The sequence below is a fragment of the Chironomus tepperi genome, unplaced genomic scaffold (assembly GCF_022539635.2).
Source record: "Chironomus tepperi strain 1889 unplaced genomic scaffold, CSIRO-AGI_Ctep_v1 contig_195, whole genome shotgun sequence".
NCBI lineage: Eukaryota > Metazoa > Arthropoda > Insecta > Diptera > Chironomidae > Chironomus > Chironomus tepperi.
In genome coordinates this window covers 136,102-157,836 of record NW_027226317.1, presented here as the reverse complement: position 1 = coordinate 157,836, position 21,735 = coordinate 136,102, and the positions used below count along the sequence as shown (strand labels likewise).

At 38.0% G+C, this 21,735-nt stretch overlaps 4 protein-coding genes across 4 annotated transcripts; all 4 read right to left on the bottom strand.

The window, feature by feature from the left end:
• On the bottom strand, positions 1-1,706 carry LOC139089715 (uncharacterized). The gene is made up of 3 exons (XM_070639313.1): positions 1,348-1,706; positions 670-947; positions 1-616 (listed from the first exon to the last, which is right to left on the bottom strand). Exons 1-3 carry the CDS (start codon positions 1,690-1,692, stop codon positions 529-531), a joined length of 711 nt encoding a protein of 236 aa, XP_070495414.1. The 5' UTR covers positions 1,693-1,706; the 3' UTR covers positions 1-528.
• A 469-nt stretch (positions 1,707-2,175) lies between these two features.
• Positions 2,176-3,529, bottom strand: LOC139089722 (uncharacterized). Its single transcript, XM_070639321.1, has 2 exons — positions 3,194-3,529; positions 2,176-2,535 (listed from the first exon to the last, which is right to left on the bottom strand). The coding sequence occupies exons 1-2, from the start codon at positions 3,527-3,529 to the stop codon at positions 2,176-2,178; spliced, it is 696 nt and encodes a 231-aa protein (XP_070495422.1).
• A 904-nt stretch (positions 3,530-4,433) lies between these two features.
• LOC139089732 (uncharacterized) lies at positions 4,434-5,786 on the bottom strand. Its single transcript, XM_070639331.1, has 3 exons — positions 5,434-5,786; positions 4,587-4,864; positions 4,434-4,530 (listed from the first exon to the last, which is right to left on the bottom strand). Exons 1-3 carry the CDS (start codon positions 5,764-5,766, stop codon positions 4,446-4,448), a joined length of 696 nt encoding a protein of 231 aa, XP_070495432.1. The 5' UTR covers positions 5,767-5,786; the 3' UTR covers positions 4,434-4,445.
• An 8,215-nt stretch (positions 5,787-14,001) lies between these two features.
• On the bottom strand, positions 14,002-20,830 carry LOC139089721 (2-acylglycerol O-acyltransferase 1-like). The gene is made up of 3 exons (XM_070639320.1): positions 20,817-20,830; positions 14,848-15,093; positions 14,002-14,584 (listed from the first exon to the last, which is right to left on the bottom strand). The coding sequence occupies exons 1-3, from the start codon at positions 20,828-20,830 to the stop codon at positions 14,002-14,004; spliced, it is 843 nt and encodes a 280-aa protein (XP_070495421.1).
• Positions 20,831-21,735: the final 905 nt, after the last annotated feature.

Below are 21,735 nucleotides of genomic sequence, written 5' to 3'. Positions count from 1 at the left end.
TAAAGTCATTAAATTGTGAGTTTATTGTCAATATTATCGCATGTATATTATTATCTGTAAACATTTCGTAGCATTACTGACCTACATTAACAGTAATTGAAAGTATTTTTAGTTCATGCATACATATGTGATGCATGAATCACATTGATCCCGAGTAACACAAGTTGGTTAGTCCATCTAAAGCTTAGAATCTTCTTGATCAATTAACCAACTTGTGCTATTCGGAAATGTTTATAAAAATTAATTTAATTAAGAATCAGAAGTCTTTTACATCCCGGAAAGCACACAACGTAGGAATGACCGAAAATTGGTCACCAAGCAAGCGTGACCCTAGCAGACAGATGCCTGGAACTCTGGACTCTAGCATCAGGGCAGATTCGATATGATCCTACCTCAAGTTAAAGTCATGCTGTTGAATTTTCGGTCATTTCTAGCTTTGTGCCTTTTTGGTAGTATCTTGATTAGCATCTAAGGTTTGGACTGTTTGATGTGTCACTGTGGTACTTTGATGTTGTCACTTAAAATGATTCAAATTTGAATTGCCATAATCTTGTAATATTCCGAAATTCCGTTGACAAAATCCAGATTTGGGGACACTTTTTTCAGGTCTTCATATCTACAAAGTAAAGTTTAAACAAGCGATCAGTTATCCAAAAAAAATTCCCTTACCTGATCACATAAACATCCTCAAATCCAGCACTTTTAGCTGCACCCTGTGATCCACGTGATGTAAATGTAGTCACACTTAGCGTCAATCCTAAATTCTTCATAATTTGTGGTCTAACTTTCAATAGTTCTGTTGCAATTCTTCTGCCTCTATATTCTGGACGTACACAAAGTCCCATACTTGTTAAGTATTTGTCGACATTATATTTTTTGAATATTTCAGCTTCCTTGTTTGTGTACAGCATGAGTTTAATTGAATCTTTGATGTTTTTGTCGGTTGTCTGGAATTTTTTGGAGTTTTGGAACTAGTCATTAAGTAGTTTTGGAACTAAGAGAAGTAAAATGGAATTAATTTTGGAACTAAGAGTTTATAATTAAGCCAGTGGTGGACAACCTGTGTGTTGCGGCACATGAGTGTCAAAGTCAACAGTTTTTTGGAAATGTCAGAAACTGTATGCCGTGTTTGGTGTCTGTATGAGCTTACCATCAAGGTGACGAAATAAAGGTTGTCGACCACTGACTTGGACTGTTGAGTCCGTACTCAAATATAATGTTGTATGGATCAAGTCGACTCCTGCCTTACTCCCTACCAGGCTCGAGGGAGGGCTATGCCCCTGTTTCTGGCTATGTCCTTGTTCCTGTTTATGTCCCTTACTCCCTACACCCAACAATACTACTCACATCAATCCTAACTTCCTCATCCTCACATGCAATCGACAGCACATTCAGTCCAACCAGTTCACCAATATCATTAAAACATCCAATTGATAAGCCTTTATTCAGCATGTTCCTCCAACCTTTTTTCTTTGCCTTCATTGTGTCCTCATAGTCGAAAATTCGTCTGCTAACTGACAATGGCTCATCTGTGATTGTGTCATAAATAATGCTGATTGCATCATCATAATAAGTAGGTAGCAGGTCCTTAATTGTGTATTCGATGAGGTTGTTGCTGTTCTTGGACTTAGCTTTGAAGGTTTTGTAGATTTTTGGTGAATTTTGAATTTCTGGGTCTGTAATTTCAGACATTATTGAAGGTTTGAATGACTAGACTCGACTAATACTGGCAATTTATGCTCAATATTGAGTCATGATATCTATTAAGTATTGATAATTTTTATCAGTTTTGTATGAAGTCACTTGAACATGCTTGAGATACTCTAATCATAAATTGATAACAGGAGCTCATTTCTCGGGTTGTGGGACGGTATGGTAAGTGATATACTTCACCATACCGTCCAGAACTGCACCATGTCGTCCTGCACTGCATCATGCCGTCCAGTAATGCACCATGCTATCCTATACTGCACCATGCTGTCCAAAATTGCATCATCCTGTCCAGAACTGCACTATGCAGTCCAGAACTGCACCATGCCGTCTAGTACTTCACCATGCTGTCCAGTATTGCACCATGCCGTCCAGTACTACACCATGCCTTCCTGTACCCTCCCACAACCAGATAAATCACCACCAAAACCTCTTTTAAGCCTCAATATTCCTTTATTAACAATTTCACACTTTCAGTGCCATAATTTTATAAAAATCTGAAAATTTATTGACAAAATCAAAGCCTAAACTCCTCAATTCCTCGTAACTAATCACATAAATCTCCTCAAAACCGACACTTTTAGCTGCCTTTTGTGATCCAATTGCTGTAAATGTCGACACCGTCAATGTTAAGCCTAAACTAGCCATAATTTGTCGTCTAACTTTGAGTAGTTCCTTTGCGATTCCTCGACTTCTGTACTGTGGATTCACATAGAGTCCGAGACTTGTTAGGTATCGATCGATGTTGTAGTTTGTGAACAGATCAATTTTCTTGTGGATTTGTGTCATGTTGTCCATCATGTCTCGGATGTGGCGGTCGTTGCTCTAAAATGGAATAGGATTTTAGTGGTTTTTTGGATTGATTGGTGTAGTTCCGTCTCGGTTTCGTCTCGGTTCCGTCTCAGTTCCGTCTCGGTTTCGTCTCAGTTCCGTCTCGGTTCCGTCTCAGTTCCGTCTCGGTTCCGTCTCAGTTCCGTCTCGGTTCAGTCTCGGTTCCGTCTCAGTTCCGTCTCGGTTCCGTCTCGGTTCTGTCTCGGTTCCGTCTCAGTTCCGTCTCAGTTCCGTCTCGGTTCCGTCTCAGTTCCGTCTCGGTTCCGTCTCGGTTCTGTCTCGGTTCCGTCTCAGTTCCGTCTCAGTTCCGTCTCAGTTCCGTCTCAGTTCCGTCTCAGTTCCGTCTCAGTTTCGTCTCGGTTCCGTCTCAGTTCCGTCTCAGTTCCGTCTCAGTTCCGTCTCAGTTCCGTCTCAGTTCCGTCTCGGTTCCGTCTCAGTTCCGTCTCGGTTCAGTCTCGGTTCCGTCTCAGTTCCGTCTCGGTTCCGTCTCGGTTCTGTCTCGGTTCCGTCTCAGTTCCGTCTCAGTTCCGTCTCAGTTCCGTCTCAGTTCCGTCTCAGTTCCGTCTCAGTTTCGTCTCGGTTCCGTCTCAGTTCCGTCTCAGTTCCGTCTCGGCTCCGTCTCAGTTCTGTTAAAGCATACCCAATAACTCACCACAAACAGCCCTTCCTCTCCTTTAGTCTTAATCATCAACACATTCAGCCCCACTAAGTCACCATCATCATTAAAGCATCCAACTGACAATCTTTCATACAAAATTCCTGTCCATATTCTTTCAAATTCTCGTACTGTATCCACATTGTCATGGACATTCCTACTTGCACACAGCGGTTCCTCTTTTGTTCCATCAACTAACATTTTCAAGGCATTGTCAAATTGATTCTCGGGAATGTCTTGAATTTTAAACACAATTCCTGATTCTTTGTTTGCAAATGTGCTGTATGTGTTGAGGACTTTTGGGCTTATTGATCCTTTACATGTACTGGACATCCTAAACTTACAATTTGACTGACTTTTTGGCAATAAATATTTTCTAATTTCTGAACTTTACAGCTACGACTTACAAAATACAACTTAAAAATTTCGCATTTGTGTTTATAGTCAGCATAACAGCTGTTATCAATGTTATTGCTCCGGGATTGATTACGATTCACATTTACACATGTGCCGATAATGCCCGAGAGGAAGTAAGATAAGATTTGGAGAATAATTGTGATTAGTGAATGGGGAATGGATATTAGTGTGTGTAAGTAGGAAGAGGGGTATGATGGGTATGTTGAGGAGGAGGAGGGGTATAGAGAGGGCAGAGGGATGATGGGTAGAGGAACGGGTAGAGTTTGACGTCTCCAGGGATACCTTCCTGCTTAGTAGGAGCTTAGTTACTTAGTAAAAGGGAAACATCATGGAGGGAAGATGGGCAGAGCAAGGAGGGGTGGGGTAGAGTGGAGGAATATAGGCAAGAGTGGAGACAAGAGGGGACTAAGGTCTGACAACTATTGGGCTACGTTCCATGGTTAGTAAGAGCTAAGTCATTAAATAAAAGGGAAACATTGAGGTAGGAAGGAGAAGAGGGGAGTGAGGGAGTGAGGAAGAGAGAATGAGAAGAAGGGGAGGATGGAGAGGATGATGGGGAAGAAGGGGCTAGAGTTTGGCATCCACATAGTCACGTCCTTAGTTAGTATGAGCTTAATCATTAAGAAATAGAAGTCAAATGACTATTACTTAGTGCTTTAAGCCTTCAATCCTACAATTTAGAGCCTAAAGATGCATAATCAAGGCACTACCATGTTCCCATATCATCACATGTCCTCCAAAGTGTCCCAGCCCTGCAACAGAACACCTCAAAGCTTCCTCAATCAATAATCCACAATTTTTTACAACTTTTTTATTAAAATTCCAATAAAACTTAATTAGCTAATGCCATAATTTTACAAAAATCAGACATTCCATTCATAAAGTCAATGTTAAGAATCTTCCGCATGTCTTCATACCTAAAAATTACCAAAAATAAGTAACAAAATCATCAAAGCCTCAAAATTTTCCTCACCGAATAGCAAAAATCTCCTCAAACCCAACATCCTTTGCAGCTGCTTGTGATCCTTTAGACGAGAAAAAAGTCGCAGTCACTGCCAATCCAAGATTGTCCATGATATGTCGTCTAGCTTTAAGCAGTTCCTTAGCAATTCCACATCCTCGATATTCTCGATTAACACACAATCCCAAACTTCCAAGGTACTTGTCTGTGTTGTATTTGGTGAAGATGTTGGCCTGACTTAAAGTGTAGTCCATGACTGTGATGATGTCTTTGAGGTTCTGGTCTGGAGTCTGTAGGGTGGTAAAGGGAGGGTTTGGAGGGGATGATGGGAAGCATAGGCAGGGGAAATAGCCGAAAATCTGGGATTCTGACCAAATTCTGACAAGATTCTGGCTTGAGGCTGAATTTGATCGAATTTGGGGTTGAAGCCAGAGACAGGACGGCCTTGGGTCGGATTTTCGGCTATTTTACCGCTGTATGCTTTCCAGGGACCTGATCAAACTGAAAATGACCAAAAGTAGTCAAAAATTGACCAATTTGTTCTAAATTCTTGAGGAGTCACCGAAGCTCTGTCGAATAGGCTGTGAAGTGATACGACAAGAATAAGGACGTAGCCAGGGGGGTCATTGGGGACACAGACCCCCTTCTGAGTATTGAGAGACCCCTCTGAGCAGACTCAATCATTGACATCCATCTGCCAATTTACAACAAGCTCTGAGACGTCAATTACAGTGAATAAAGGCTTTGTCATGCTTTATACGCATGCATGACCCACCTTATGACTTAATTCACATCCCATCCCATCCCCCAGACTCCCAAGTCACCCTCTTCAACCTAAAAAATCCTCCAAATTACTCACCTCGACCCCCTTCTGTCCATCCTTCTTCGTCACCATCAATATATTAACACCAACCATCGTACCAACATCATTAAAGCATCCAATCGTAATTCCCTGCCTTATTGTGTCCATCCACATCTTCTTGAACTCATTTGTCGTATTCTCATTGTCGGACATTTGTCGACTGACACAAATTGGCTCACATTGTAAATAATCTCGTACAAATAGTTCCACTGCCTCATAGTAACGTCCTTCTGGTAAGTCTTGGATCTTATAGTCCACAATCTTACCGGTCATGTTACATTTTGACTTAAATATTGAATGAGTTTTTGGTGGATTAAAGAAATTTTGCATAACGATTTGATTCCGATGAAGTAAAGCTGCACACTGAGATGAAAATAATGAATAAAATGAGAAAAAAATTGGCACTTGATTGTGAATTAATCTCGTAAGTTGAACTTGATGACTTGTAGTAAGTCTAATGCAGTGCTGTGCAACCTTTTGTACTTCGCGGTCCACTTTGATGGTCAACACTAACCAAAACCGCATGCAGCACACGGTTCATGACATTTTGGGGCTGCATATAGGTACCGCGGCACAAAGGTTGCTCACCCCTGGTCACTATTGCCCGACGACTGCATCTGACACCATGTTCAAATTTCCCAAAATCAGCTTGTAGGTGCCGCAGCACACAGGTTGCCCACCCCTGCTCCCTACTACACGACAACTACATCTGACATCATGTTCAAGTTCCTCAAAATCAGTCACATGAATGTAAAGAATTTTTTTGTGGGAATTTTTCTACTGTCAATGGAATGAAAGGGATAATAGCTTTGGGACATTTGTGCCTTTATATATCCCCCAACAAAATATTTTATTTGCAAAAATAATGCGCAAAAAAGGATGTTTTAAAGTTTATTTACATAGAAAAAAGTCACAGGACGAACAATTGGAAGTTGATTGTGGTGATTTTTGGATGTTTGCGAATTTTTTAAGGAAGGATTTCTGTTGAGGAAGGGGAAAGAATTTTGGGAGAGGAATAACGAGGGATAATGTCGATGTGAGGAATTTTTGTTGTTTGGGATTTGTTTGGGGAGATGGGGAAGGTTGTGTATGGATGGATTGAGTTGATACTTGATTTGTGAGATTTAAATGTTGAAATTGAGTGTCAGAACATCAAGTTGAGTGTCAAGTTGAACATCAAGTTGAGCGTCAAGTTGAGTGTCAAGTTGAGCGTCAATTCCTCAAAATGAGCATTAAATCTTTAAGTTGAGCGTCAAGTCTTCAAGTTGAGCGTCAAGTCTTCAAGTTGAGCTTCAAACCTTCAAGTTGAGCGTCAAGTCACCAAGTTGAGCGTCAAGTCTTCAAGTTGAGCGTCAAGTCTTCAAGTTGAGCGTCAAGTCTTCAAGTTGAGCGCCAAATCGTCAAGTTGAGTGTCAAGTTGAGCGTCAAGTTTTCAAGTTGAGCAACTTTCTCAATTCATGAGTCATCCAACAACTCAGCATATCCACCTCCACATCCTGCATTTTATTAAAAATACACTCAATCAATCCCACCCTCAGATTCCTCAATTTCCGATAATCTACACTTAAAAACTGTTCAAATAATAACACAATTAACGACTGATATCAAATTAATTAGGCTTTATTTCCAATCAATCTTATTTTTTGAATCATTAATTGCATTTAAATCTCGAGTTAAATAAATAAGAATTAATTAGGTAAATTGGAATGAGATTAAATAGACGAGGATTAAAATGGAATTGAGACTTGATATATTTGCTGTAAATATTTATTGATGAGAAACTTCAATTAAATTAATTGAAAATTGGTAATTAGAGGCGGTTAGGTGTGTGGGGATCATATTGAGTGATTTTGGGATTTTATGAGGATATTTAGAGGATATTGGCTCCATTTGTTTGAAGACTTGACGCTCAACTTGAGGATTTCAAGCTCAACTTGAAGACTTGACGCTCAACTTGACGACTTGATGCTCAACTTGAAGACTTAACTCTCAACTTGACGTTTAACTTGAAGACTTGACGCTCAACTTGAAGATCTGAGCCTCAACTTGAAGACAAAGACAATTCTTAATGCTGAGCAACAGCACTTGATACCATTTTTCAATCCCACATCCATTTTCACCTTCATCTAACTCCAAACAACCATTTCCCTAACCCCCATAAAAAAAGTCCATCCTCAATATATTTTGTCCCATTCTCGTTAATATCATCGTCATTATCATTATCAGCTTAAATTCATCCTCCATCCAATCCATCCTCTCTACATCCACTCACTCAATTCCATATCGCACTTTACATTATTTTCCACCGTCCTTTTTTCTCGTCCACAACAGCAGAACAGCACAGCACAGAAAAGCTCAAGCAAAAAAAAATTCCTTAAAAGCATTTTTAATTAAAATTTATATTTCGAATGGCGATGCCGTTCCGCTAAGTGTTTATCTCTCACACTCCTCTACTTCATGTACAAAAGGAACAACAACAAAATTTTGTGTGTGTGTGTGTGTGTGTGTGAGCGGCCATTAAAGCATCACAAAGTGCCATTCGCCATTCGCACAAGCGAACCTTTTCCTTTTTTTTTCGGAACATTCCTTTTTGAAAATGAGATGAAGGCACAAAAGTGCCCACCATTCAAGTTCCTCCTCATACTGCTTGTTGTGCCTTCTCTTGATTCGAAGAATGCGAATGAATGGTTTGAAGAAGGTCATCGGAACGGCAATTTTTTTCATCCCAGATCCTTCAAGTGGACGGTTCTTGCTTGTTTGTTGGAGATGAGCACAACATTTTCTAATTTCATTCCTTCTTCTTATTCGACTTGTTTTGTGGATGGAATGGATGGAATTAAAAAATTATCGCGCGGATCCTTCAAGAGGCTTTTGTTGAAGGAAATGAGATGGATGTTGTCGAGAAAATTAGAAATGTGAGATTTAGTGCTTGACTTGGATGGGGATTTTTTGAGGTACTAGATTTCGGAGTACTAGATTTTGTAGTACTAAGCTCAATAAACTAGATTTCAGGTACTAGAATTTGTAGGATGAAAAATTACAGTACTAGAACTTGAAGTACCAGAATTTGAAGTACTAGAATTCGAGGTACTAGAACTTGAAGTACTAGAATATAAAGTACTAAAATTTTGAAGTACTAGAATTTGTAGTTCTAGAATTTGTAGTACTAGAATTTGAAGTAATAGAATTTTAAGTACTAGAATTTGAAGTACTAGAATTTGAAGTACTAGATTTTGTAGTACTAGATTTGAAGTTCTGTTCCTAAAATTACTAAAGCAAAAATCATTTCTAAGACAACCTTCAATTATACACTACAGTCAGAACTCAGTGACCACTCCAAGTCAATCTCCCCAACAACAACAACAACAACAAAAAAAGCAGCTCCAATTCCACCCACATCCAAAAATCCATTTCTTTTATCTTTTTCAATTCCTTCATTTTAATTTTTTTTTTCTGCTCTAAATTTTTTTTCTATCCTGTTCTTGAACATTGCCTGGGTCTATCTCCGATAATGAGAAAATCTCCATCATCAACCAACCCAACCCCACCTCCCCTCCATACACACACCATTGTCGTTCTTGAATTTTCTATTAAGCAGCCTACAGCTGCCTTTGCGCGCAAAATATCCATTAAAATTATATTCCGCTTTTACCCTTATTTTATATATTTTCCTCTTTATTCACTTCCATCGGTCGGAAAAATGAAGAAAATGAAGAAAAAGTTTCGCGGAGGGTTGCGTTGTTTTTTCGACATCCATCCACGGAAAAAATTGAGAGAAGGACGTTGGATAGGAGGCAGAAATGAAAGTGAAGGATAATTTTTCGGGGAGATTTTTTTGTTAAAAATGGAAATAAAGGATGGCAGTTGAAGGGATATGAAGGAGTGAGTGAGAGAAAATGAAACATTCAAATTAAGTGGAATGGGTGGAAGTGGAAATTGGGAAGAAAAATCACCATCAGAATTTTTCGCTTTTTTTTCTTTCTTAAAAACATAGATGAAATTATTTTCGTGCTCGTGGATACAAAATGAAGAGTTTTTTGAAGGAAAAGAGGGATTGAGATGATGATTTGTCCTTAGTTGAACACCCCTTTTGATTATTGTAGTTGTGTATCTTTATCAATCATCATAGTTTCATACACCTTTTGGTCAATTTAACTTATTACTCATTTTGGCCACTGTAGTTGTGCACCCCATTTTAATCACTGTAGTTGTGTACCCTTTTTGATTACTGTAGCTATGTACCCCTTTTAATCACTGAAATTGCATACCCCTTTGGTTAATTTAGTGACCTTCCTTTTTATATCACTGCAATTCCGCCCCTTTTTGATTACTGTAGTTGAGTACCCTCTTTGTATCAAGTGTGATTGCGTACCCCTTTTGAACACTATTGTTGCGTACCCAATTTGATCACTGAAGTTGCGTTTTCGTTAATAACTGTATTTGGGTTCCCTTGTGATCACTGTAGTTGCATACAGTTTTAAATTACTGAAGCTGCAATCCCATTTTTTTCCAGTTGTAGTTTCATACCCCTTTTTTAATATTTCAGTTTCATACCCCTTTTTTTAATTAGTGCAATTTCATACCCCTTTTCAATTTTTGTAGTTTCATACCCCTTTCAATTGGATTTTGGGAATTATTAACACTAAAGTTGATAAAGGATCGATCCACATTTAAATAGTTGTATACCCCTTCCTTTAGTTGCAGTTGTACGCCCTTTCCAGAGTTGAAATTGCATACCGTTTCCTCAATTGTAACTACATACCCCTTTCTTACCTGTAATTGCATACCCCAAACTGAATTGTAGTTGCATACCCTTTAAACTCAATTAATGCGCTCCATCCTCACCAAACTCCCCAGCATCCTTCTAACTTGTCATTTTCCTTTCATTTTCTCTCCTTTCATGGTATTAACCATTTCCATTTACTAAGCAAGCCTTGTAGATGTTTTCATTCACATCTCCACCATTCCTCATACCACATCATCGTCCACGTCCATCCAACTTTTTTATTCCGCTTTTTTTTTTCTCATTTTGCCTGCTCATCGCCCACAGTTTTCTTGTATAAAAAGACATTTGGTGCTGTTTGCCTGTTGCCATCCCCAATTGGAGAGTTGAGTGCTCATTCCATCCACAAATTTTTAAATGAAAAAAGAATAAACAAGTCGAATGGAGCTTTTTTTTTCTCTTTCTTTTGGCGCTTCCGACAACGCACAGCAAAAGCAGCAACGAGAAAAAAAGTCCATAAAAGAGTGAAAAGAATTTTTTTTTGTGCCTTTCGGCCGGTTCGTTTTACTCGCGCGCGCGGGGTGAAAAATGAAAGGAAAGTGGAGGCGAGTGAGAGGCACAATTTTATGTTGGACGGGATGGAGATGGAGATGGGGTACGGAGGAAGAGTGTACGGACAAAAAAAATGAGTGGGTGAACAAATGAGGGGTTGAGATGATGAAAATGAACAAAGAGAAACGAAAGGAAGTTTCCTCGTTTTTTTTTTTTAATTTTTCTGCTGTTTTTATGCTGAGTTGAGCTGGGGTTGGACACCTTATGGAAATTATTGACATAAAGCTTTGTACCTCTTCAAACTGTAGTTTTGTACCCCTTCAAACTGTAGTTTCGTACCCTTTCAAACTGTAGTTTTGTACCCCTTCAAACTGTAGTTTTGCACCCTTTCAAACGGTAGTTTCGTACCCCCTTCAAATGTAGTTTCGTACCCCTTCAAATGGTAGTTTCGAACCCTTTCAAACGGTAGTATCGTACCCCTTCAAATGTAGTTTCATACCCCTTCAAACTGTAGTTTTGTACTTCTTCAGTCTGTAGTTTTGTACCCCTTCAAACTGTAGATTCGTACCCTTCCAAAATGTAGTTTCGTACCCCTTCAAGATGTAGTTTTGTACCCCTTAAAATGTAGCTTTGTACCCCTTCAAAATGTAGCTTTGTATCCCTTTTAGGTTGAAGCTTCGGACCCCATTTTGGATTGATGCTTTGTACCCGTTTTTGGATTAAAGCTTCTTATTTTTTCCAACCTATTCCTTCGTACCCCTTCTATATCGCAGTTTACCTCCCCTTGTCCACCTCGTTTTCATTTCTTCTCATTTTATCATCTCCAGTGTTTGTGCTTTACTTTCTTTTCTTCCATTTCGTCGTGTTTTTTTTTTTAAAAGAAAAATTAAGGACAGGGGTTTGCTTTTACTTTTTTTTTTATTTTTTGTTAGTTCACCCATCCATCCACCCCGCTTTTCATCTTATGGCCATTGAAATAACCTCCTCAACCAGCCTCATCCCACAAACATTCTCTTTAAAGGAACTGCCACCATAATCTTTCTCATTTCTTCTCCTTTTTTACTTATTCAAAAAGCACCATCGGAGCAATGCAAAGTGATGTTTCTTAAATTAACGGTGAAAAACAACATTGGTGAGTGGTGGATGGAGGGAACGAAGTAAAAAAGGTATTGGGAATGGCAGGTTAGGAATGGCTTTACTTTTTTTGGAAATGGAAAGTTTTGTTCTTTGTGGTGATTTTGGGAGGAATTTGAGAATTTAGAAGTACTAGATTTGGGTGATGTGAGGAACTAGGTTAAGTTGATTTGGAGTACTAGATTAGGCTCATATGAAGTACTAGATTAGGACAATTTGAAGTACTAGATTGGGACATTATGAAGTACTAGATTATACCGATGTGAAGTACTAGATTAGAGTAATTTGAAGTACTAGATTAGGACAATTTGAAGTACTAGATTATGACAAAATGCTTCTAAGGACGAAAAAACATACAAAAACAATAATAAGGACCAGAGCCAATCAAGCACTGAATGATAACAAAAAAGTAAGCAAATTTTTACAGGAATAAAAGAAGGCAAAAAAAAAGTCTCAAAACGACTTGATAAACAATCATAATTGCTTTGTTTTTTTCGAAGAAGTTTTCTGCCAAAAGTTTTTTACGGTTATCTGTTCTTGGAATTTTGTCATACTTTTAAGTCAGTCAGTCCAGGCCATCATTTTAAGGAAGGCAAGAAAAAATACTCAAAAATTCAATTTTATTTCGGAATTCCAAATTGTTTGCATTTTTAATCGAAAATACCTCAAAATAACAACAACAAGCTCTAGTTGTGTGAGTAAATAAGCTGAAGGGTGAGGATGTACAGCACATAAAAAAAAAGTCGTGAGGGACACGAAAAAAAAAAAATGACAAAATTAAAAAAAAAAATGCGCGGGGGTTAATGGAAAGATGCGAAAGAAGTAAGAAGATATTAAAAAAAGGAAGCGCTGGATGGGTAAAAAAAAATAGAAAAAAAAATTAAAGGGAAAGTGGATATAAATTATGTAGCATAATGTACATTGTAGAAATTAATGGATCATGGCGAGTCTTGAATTTTAAGGAACAAAATTTTTCTCTTTTTTTGTCATTATTTTTTGGAATTGGTGGCGATTTTGTGAGGGGACAAATGGGATGTGGAAGTATTTTTTAATTAATTTTTTTGGATGCAATTTTGATTGAATTTTGTTTATTGAGCTGTAAGTTGTCATGGAAAGCACATGATGCAGAAATGGACGATAATCTGACTTTAAGGTTGCGTTACTGATGTTTCAAGTAAAATTCAATGAAATCCGGCTTCAGAGCAGAGTCAAGTCGACTTGGGACAGCATTTTCTATCATTTCTTGGTCGTGAACTTGCTTGATGTCCGATTCAAGTAACACAAGCCAGTTAATCTAACAAAAATACGACAAAAGTCGGGCAAGACTCTGATCAAAGTTGCAAAACAGGCACCTGTGACAGGCAGAAATCGTGCAAATTCTTGATAATTGATACTTGATACTTGACTTATGGTTTATAAGAAAAACCATACAAATTATCAAGAACTTGTACAATTTTTTGCTTGTCACAGGAACCTGTTATGCAACTCTGACTCTGACTTAGAGCCTGACTCAGTTTTAATCTGATGCCATGGCACAATCACACCTGTTTTATCGAAATTAGAATCAATTAACCAACTTGTGTTATCCTGACGATCTGTAAGAGTCTAAAAACCACATTTCAAAGTCCTTCCAACTCTGTTTTATTCAATAATATCAAATCCAGAAAGCACAAAGCGTAGAAATGTCCAAAAATCCAGATCTAGGCTGACTTGACTCTGACTTCAAGACAGATTTCATCGAATGTGACCTGAAGTTACATAAAGTCATGCTAACGGAATGAGATCAAGTTTATGACCACCGGTCAACTCTTGGAAGGAAGCTGTCGATAGAGACAGCATTGCATTTCGAATTGACAATTGACTGGCAGAAGCTGGCGATAGATCCAGTTTTATTCGACATCTAAGAGAGGCCATGGATAACAGTTGATTTGTACAGCTATCGAAGTAAGTAAGTAGGTCAGATTTTAGATTCGAGTCCATCAAATCTAACTTAAAGCTATATAGAGTCATGCTGGCATATGGTCAGGTTTTGAACAATCGGTCAGACTTGAGACCAGATTTCATCGAATCTGCCCTGAATTCAGAGTCAAACCAGCTAAATTACTAATTTCCGACCATTCCTACGCCCTTGTGTCTCCCATACAACCTCCAATTCCCTAAACCATCACCAACTCAACATCCTTTGCATTTTCAACATATTTCCATTTATATTTCTCAAAAATCATCCTTATTTCCTCCACATATCTCCCATGCAGCTCATCAATCACATCATTTCCCGGACATTCACATTGAATCACATCAATTGGACATCCAATAACTGTATTAATTGCTGTACGTCTAGGCATCAATCCAAAAAAGTGCAAAAATCCTCTTCCGTTCATGATCATTGGAACTATGCCTGAAGCATTCTTAACAAAATCTTGAAACTTCCGCCATTTAGTTCCAGTGCTGTTGTCCATCAAGTCATACGAGTCATTTTCACCAAATGAAAATACAGGAACAATTGAGGCACCTGACTGAATTGCTAATTTTATGAATCCTTTCCGGTTTTTGATGTAAATTTTGTAGCTGAATGGTTTGGTCATCATTGACTCTTTGGCACCGCCAACGAGCAGGGCGACTCCATTGGATGTGAATTTTCCGGATGAATTTTGTCGGATTTCGGATGAGGATTGGGACAGGATGGACTTCATGGATGAATATTTGCATGATATGCAGTTCCATCCGATGACTATTTGTCTGGAAATGTTGAGTGATTATGAAGCAGGGTTGGAAATTGACGAGGACTTTGGAATCAAGTTTACTTGACTTCGTACAAAATCCAAGTCGACTTTCAACCAGAGTTGGCGGGACTCAAATGTGGTGTTCGGACTTTTGGAGTCTAATTTAGTCCGGACTCCAAAAAAATGGAGTCGGACTCCAAAGTCCTGCCAACTCTGCTTCCAACTCTGACTTCCAACTCTGATATGAACACAGTTAGTTCCAACTCCTTATATTAATACCTGTAAAATGGATGCCAAAGATTACACGGAAGTGTTGACAAACTGGCTTGAATTCCAGGAAACAGCTTCTGAAATTCAGTTCCTTCTGTGGCAAAATGTGCAAATATTCCAAAGCACATGACACCATGTGGATGGCAAGCAAAAAGGTAGTTTTTGTCAGGTGGAAGATCGACAGTTTTAATGAGTTTTATTGGATAATAAGCAGCAAAGTGCTTCCATATGGTGAGCGATCTGAACCAGTTTGAGCTGAAAAAATAATTGGGGAATTGATCGAAAATTGGACTTGATTTAAACAGTATTTAAGGTTAAATTAACCCAAATAACCAGAGCTCGAAGTGTCTTGAATGTATGGAGTCGAGTTTCCTTTTCCATACAAAATCAGAGTCAACTTCAAGCTCTGAAAATTACAATAGACGATTAATGAATCTAAAATCGTGTACCAGTCTGGAAGTGCCCCTAAATTGAGGCCGGATTCGACTTAAATCCATCAAAATCGGATACAAGACCATCGTAACTCCAACATGGTGGATTTGATCGAATGTAGCATTAAGTCAGATCCATTAATGATCCATTAATGATCTGACTTGCATGATTTTGGATCCATTAATCGTCTTATGCTATTCGAGTTACTCAATCACAAACTTACTAGAATATCCTATTGGCTGATTCTCTGGAACAGTCATAGATTATGTAGATAATGTAGGTACAAATGAATATTTTACAGTATAAATTCGCATGAAACTAAAAGCAGAGACAATTAAATTCAAGATACATAATTAGTACTACTGTACTAGGGTGTACTCACTAACAAGTAATAACTCAATATTAAGCTAGCATTTTGTGCAAAATAAAACAAGCAAATTGTGAGAAAAACACTAAAATATTCACAAAATTGTCGATACAATCCGTTAGGCATATTTGTACGTACTCAAATGCAAGCAATATTGGAGAATGAAAGTAAATAAAAATATCTACTGAAATGATTTAATTGATTAGGTTCACTAGTTAAAGTGTTAGGCTTTATGCCTGTAGAAATGCTGATAATGAGCTAATATTGAACTTTAAATTAGAACAAGCAGCACGTTAGGTTAAACACATTAATTATTAGCAGATCTATTGAAGATTGTCACATGATTTACTCATGGATCGGTCTCTTCACAAAGCAGCGATAGAGCCAGCTATAGACATAACCTAAAGGAGGTCATAGATTACTATTGATCAATCTTAACCAGTGGTGTGCAACCTTTTTTTGTCCCACGGCATCCACTTTTGGTAAGCCATAGCCAAAACCGAAGACGACTAGCGATTCATGACTATTCCAAGACACAATTGTACCGCGGCACACAGATTGTCTACAACTGACCTGATTAAATGGTAGTCAAGCTGGTAAGCAAAGAAACTCAACACTCTAACAACGACTAATTTTAGGTACCTTAGTGGTATTTCGGGATGCATCCTCTTTGCCAGTTTTGGATACCTTTACTGCGCATCGAGATCCTGAAAAAATCATAAATTCAATATCAACATCCCTAATTACACCTCAAACTTTCACATTAATCCACAGAAATTTCCACAATTTCCTCAATTTCCTTCAAAATTTTCCACATCCACCTCTCCCCCAATCAACCCCTCTTCATCTCCTTGTATCAGCTCATCGACGCAGAAAAATTGATGATTTTAATTACTTGTCATGTGCATCCTCATCGGCAGTACAACAAAAAAAATATCCATTAATTCTCATACCACTCACAATTTTATCTCAATTTTAACATCTTCAAAGTGCCAATAAGGCAAGAATTTCGAGGAATATCCAATTTTAAAAGCAGAAAATTTCAACTCATTTTGTATTCATTGAACCCGGAAATTGATAATTAATGTTAATGGGAAGGTCGTTAATTATTAGAATGAAGGGAAATAAAATGGCATTGCTGAATAACGGGCGGAACTTGACCCATGTTTGGATGATTTTTTTGTTCAATATTTGTGGATGGAAATTTGTGTTCTTGCGGGGATTTTGGGGGAAATTTGGAAATTTGGTCATCTCGGGTCGAACTGAAAATTTGGTCATCTTGGGTCGAGCTGAGAATTTGGTCTTCCTGGGTCAAACTAAAAATTCAGTCATCTTGGGTCGAGCTGAGAATTTGGTCATCTTGGGTCGAGCTGAAAATTTAATCATCTCGGGTCGAGCTGAGAATTTGTCATCTTGGGTCGAGCTGAATTTTGGTCATCTAGGGTAAAGCTGAGAATTTGGTCATCTTAGGTCGAGCTTAAAATTCAGTCCTCTTGGGTCGAGCTGAAAATTTTGTCATCTCGGGTCGAGCTCAAAATTCGATCATCTCAGACACAAATTCCTGACAAAATCCACCTAATCACTCTTTCAATTCCTTCATTTTGTCAGTTCCTCCTCCACGATCCATTTATTGGATTTAAAAATTAAAATGGAAACCTTTTCACTTCTGTTTTTTGACCTTTTCTTGTTTGTTTTAAATTGAAATTTCAATAAATTAAGAGTCACAAAAAAAAAAGGCATAAGAGATGAGAGAGAAAAGTGGACGAGAAATGGAAGCGACAATTTATATTTTTAATTTTTCATCCTTCGCTGTTTACTTTCTTGTATTATTCATGAGAAAGAAATAGATGAGCTTGTGTTGAGTTGGAGTGGGGAAAGAGTGGGTTTGGGGGTTTTGAGGGTAGGAAGAAGAGGGGAATTTGGGAAATTTGGGAAATTTGGAGAATTTGAAGAATTTGGAGAATTTGGAGAATTTGGAGAATTTGGAGAATTTGGAGTATTTGGAGTATTTGGAGATATTAGGGGTATTTGGGTGGATTTTGGGATATTGAGAGGATTTTTGAAATTTGAGACTAGAGGAAATTCTGGATATTTTGAGGGAACTGTAGAAATTTCGCAGATTGTGGATAATTTGGGGTATTTTGGATGATTCGGGGTAATTTGGGGTATTTGAGTGTATTTTGGAGAATTTGGCGATTTTGGGGTATTGGAGAGATTTGAAGGTTTTGGAGGCATTGGGAGGATTTTGAGGTGCTGAAGGAATAAAGGGTATTGAGTGTATTTGTAAGAATTTGGGGAATTTTAAAGGATTTGAGGTTACTTCTTGAAGGGTTTTTATAGATTTTAATGAAAAAATTCAACATGCGTCATATTCAGGGAAGACAGTAAACTATTTCCCAGAATATGACGCACGTTCTGATCTTTTTTTGGATTTTCTGCCTTTTTCCTTTCAGTTTCCCATTCGCATCATCCACTTCTTCATAAAGTAAGTAAATAAACCACTTGAACCTCAATATTCCCAGTCCAAAAAGACTAAATAACAATTTTTTACAGCAAGTTGAGCCACTCAACCATCTAAATGAGAATTTCAGTTCCCTTTCTTATTGTCAACTTTTTTTGCTGTGTTTTAAACTTTCCAAAAGTCACACAATCTTTCCCTTCCTTTACGTCTTCTACTTCTTGTTAACAAATAAAACAGAAGAACAAACAAAACTTTTTTTTCTGTGCCTTAAAAATTGGAAATGAAAAAAGTACGGAAATTTAAAATTCATCGCAATTTTCATTTTCATTGTTCCAGTTCCAGTAAGAATTTCGTGTAATTAGTGAGCGTAACGAAAAAATGAGGAAGAGGAATTAAGATTAAAATTTGCTATTTTCTTCCTCATTTACTTTACTTTTTTGAGAAGCTTCTTCGTACTTTTGCTTTTGACATGGACACAGTGTGATGCTGCCTGGATGGTCTGAGGTGTAGGGGGAATTGGTGGAAATTTGTGGATGCTAAAATCTACCCGAATTCTCCAAGTTCCTTCAATATTCGTAAATTCCCCCAATGCCTCAATGCTTTTTAATATACCCAATTAATCGAATCCCTCCAATCCCCCCGAACCCCTTAAAACCCCTTGATCTCTATAATATCCATAAATATTCATAAAATTCTCAAAATCCCTCCAAATTCCCTAAATACCCCACATAACTTTAAGCAGCTCATGAGTTGAAATTAGATCCCCTCGGGTCGAGCTGAAGTTAGATCCTCTTGGGTCGAGTTGAAATTAGATCCTCTTAGGTCGAGCTGAAATTAGATCCTCTCGGGTCGAGCTGAAATTAGATCCTCTCGGGTCGAGCTGAAATTAAATCCTCTCTGGTCGAGCTGAAGTTATATACCCTCGGGTTGAGCTGAAGTTAGATTCTCTTGGGTCGAGCTGAAATTAGATCTCCTCGGGTCGAGCTGAAGTCCAATCTTCTCAAGTCCAGCTGGAAGTTAGTTGGGTCGAGCTGAAATTAGATCCTCTTGGGTCGAGTTGAAATTAGATTCTCTTGGGTCGAGCTGAAATTAAATCCTCTCGGGTCGAGCTGAAATTAGATCCTCTTGGGTCGAGTTGAAATTAGATTCTCTTGGGTCGAGCTGAAATTAGATTCTCTTGGGTCGAGCTGAAATTAGATCCTCTTGGGTCGAGTTGAAATTAGATTCTCTTGGGTCGAGCTGAAATTAAATCCTCTCGGGTCGAGCTAAAGTTTGATGCCCTCAAGTCGAGCTGAAAAATCAACCAGAACTGCCATTCATCCTCAAAATTTCCACCAATTTTCCTCAACTCTAGTCCATTCAAAGATAAAACACCAAACAAAAAGAAGAAAGCAGAATATCCTTCAACCCCAACTGGATAACGGCGATGTAGCAACAACAGAAGCGAACACACACAAAAGAAGGAAGAAGAAGAACAACAATGAAGGAGATAAGCGAAAGGAGGCAACAAAATTGAATTAAAAAAAAAGAGGAGAGTATTAAGCATAGCGGACGATGGAAATGAGTGGAAGGGGTTGGATTGTGTTTTGCATTAAAAATTTTTGCTGTGGAGGTGGGCATGGCATGAAGAAGTATGACGCTACTGACTGTTGTTCCTGAAAATGAGGGACACAAAAAAATGGAACTCAACTTTTTTTTGTGTTTTTTTTGTGCCTTTAAATTTATTGGTTTGGAAAGTTCTGCTTTTTTTGTGTGCGGACAGCAAAAAAAAGCATTTGGATGAAATATTGGAACAGCTTCTTGTTTTTGTGGAATAAGTGAAAGTGAATTGGGGAAAAAATTGTTTTAAAACTATAGAAATTGAAAGTTTGTGTCTTAATTGCTGTTTGGAAGTTGGTTTTTGTGAGGATACTTTTGAAGAAATTGCAAAGTTTTTATCGAATTGACTGGAATTAAAAAATCTACCCAAAAAGACCAAATGTTCAGCTCGACCCAAGATGACTAAATTCTCAGCTCGACCCAAGATGACTGATTTTTCAGCTCGACCCAAGTTGACTGAATTTTTAGCTCGACCAAAGATGACCAAATTTTTAGCTCGACCCAAGATGACTGATTTTCAGTTCGACCCAAGATGAGGAAATTTTCAGCTTGAACTAAGTTGACTGAACTCTCTGCTCGACTCAAGATGATTGAATTTTCAGCTCGACTCAAGATGATTAAATTCTTAGCTCGACCTAAGATGACTGAATATTTAGCTCGACATAAGATGACTAAAACTTCCAGCTTGACCCAAGATAATTGCATTTTCAGCTCAACCTAAGATGACTGAATATTCAGCTCGACCCAAGATGACTGAATTTTCAGCTAGACCAAAGATTATTGAATTTTCAAATAGACTCAAAATGACAAAATTTCCAGCTCGACTTAGGATGACTGAATTTCCAGCTCGACCCGAGATGACCGAATTTTTCAGCTCAACCCAAGATGACGGAATTTTCAAAGAATTTTGAATGAACTCTACTGGAACTCTATTTAATCCAAGGACAAATCTTCTCATTTCAACAATATCATGCATTATGACAACAAATTCGTCAACAATGTAAAACAATTCACATCCAAATCCTCAATACAAAATGAGAAGAGACAAAGAACAGCCGTGAGTCAATTTCATTTTCATCATTTCATAATCACGTCTAATAAATAAGAAATCAAATTTACTTGTTATTTACCATGTTTATGATCAACTTTCCATCTACCCTTAAAAACGGCCTTAAAGGCACCAGCAAGCAGTAAGCAGCAGCGAAAACAAAGTGAAATTTCATTACAACAAAATGGACGTTTTTTTTTAATTCCATTCCATTGTCAGTAGACATAAGAGAAGCTTACAGCAACAGCAAGAAAAAAAAGATTAAGCGTTATAAAAATAGGCAACAATAAGTCCATCAAATCTCTTTCTTTTTTTGTAAGCGGTGCCTTTAAGCATCGAGGTGGACATGGAGAAAATAATGGAATGGATGTACATCCAAGAGGCTTCATGCCTACGCCATAGAAATATCCCTCAACTCGGCCATTATGAATTTTTTTTTCTGCCTTCGACGATACCTAATTACTTTTTTTTTGTGTGCTGATGCTGCTACGGCTGCCTGTTTATGTCTTCTTCTTATGCTTTCTACTTTACTCTTATCTTGCCAGCTTCGTAATTTCCATATCTCTTTCTCCTTTCGCTCTTTTTTTCTCTTTTCTTTTTTCGGGGATTCAACTGGACTTTGTGGACTGTTTAATGGTGGAAAATATGGTAATTGTGGCTTGATGTCCATTGTTTGAACTAAGTAGCTAGCAACTAATCAATCTAATTGGATCGAGCTGAAAATTTAGTCATCTTGGGTCGAGCTGAAAATTGATCCTCTCGGGTCGAGCTATAGATAGATTCTCTCATCTCATTGAGTCAAGTTGAAAATTCAGTCATCTTGGGTCGAGCTGAGAATTTAGTCATCTTGGGTCGAGCAGAATATTTAATCATCTTGGGTTGAGCTGAAATTTCTGTCTTCTTAGGTCGAGCTAAAAATTGATCTTCTCGGGTCGAGCTATAGATAGATTCTCTCATCTTGGGTAAAGTTGAAAATTAAGTCATCTTGGG

Bases quoted from the DNA above. Each gene is read 5' to 3' on its own strand.
- LOC139089715 (XM_070639313.1), bottom strand. From the start codon at position 1,692: ATGTCTGAAATTACAGACCCAGAAATTCAAAATTCACCAAAAATCTAC. The intron at 948-1,347 runs GTGAGTAGTATT...AAAAAATTCCAG, and splicing joins ATGAGGAAGTTAGGATTGAT to ACAACCGACAAAAACATCAA. The intron at 617-669 runs GTAAGGGAATTT...TTTACTTTGTAG, and splicing joins GAGGATGTTTATGTGATCAG to ATATGAAGACCTGAAAAAAG.
- LOC139089722 (XM_070639321.1), bottom strand. From the start codon at position 3,529: ATGTCCAGTACATGTAAAGGATCAATAAGCCCAAAAGTCCTCAACACA. The intron at 2,536-3,193 runs GTGAGTTATTGG...ATTCCATTTTAG, and splicing joins GAGAGGAAGGGCTGTTTGTG to AGCAACGACCGCCACATCCG.
- LOC139089732 (XM_070639331.1), bottom strand. From the start codon at position 5,766: ATGCAAAATTTCTTTAATCCACCAAAAACTCATTCAATATTTAAGTCA. The intron at 4,865-5,433 runs GTGAGTAATTTG...ACCACCCTACAG, and splicing joins ATGGACAGAAGGGGGTCGAG to ACTCCAGACCAGAACCTCAA. The intron at 4,531-4,586 runs GTGAGGAAAATT...GGTAATTTTTAG, and splicing joins GAGGAGATTTTTGCTATTCG to GTATGAAGACATGCGGAAGA.
- LOC139089721 (XM_070639320.1), bottom strand. The intron at 14,585-14,847 runs GTATTAATATAA...CAACATTTCCAG, and splicing joins CTTTGGCATCCATTTTACAG to ACAAATAGTCATCGGATGGA.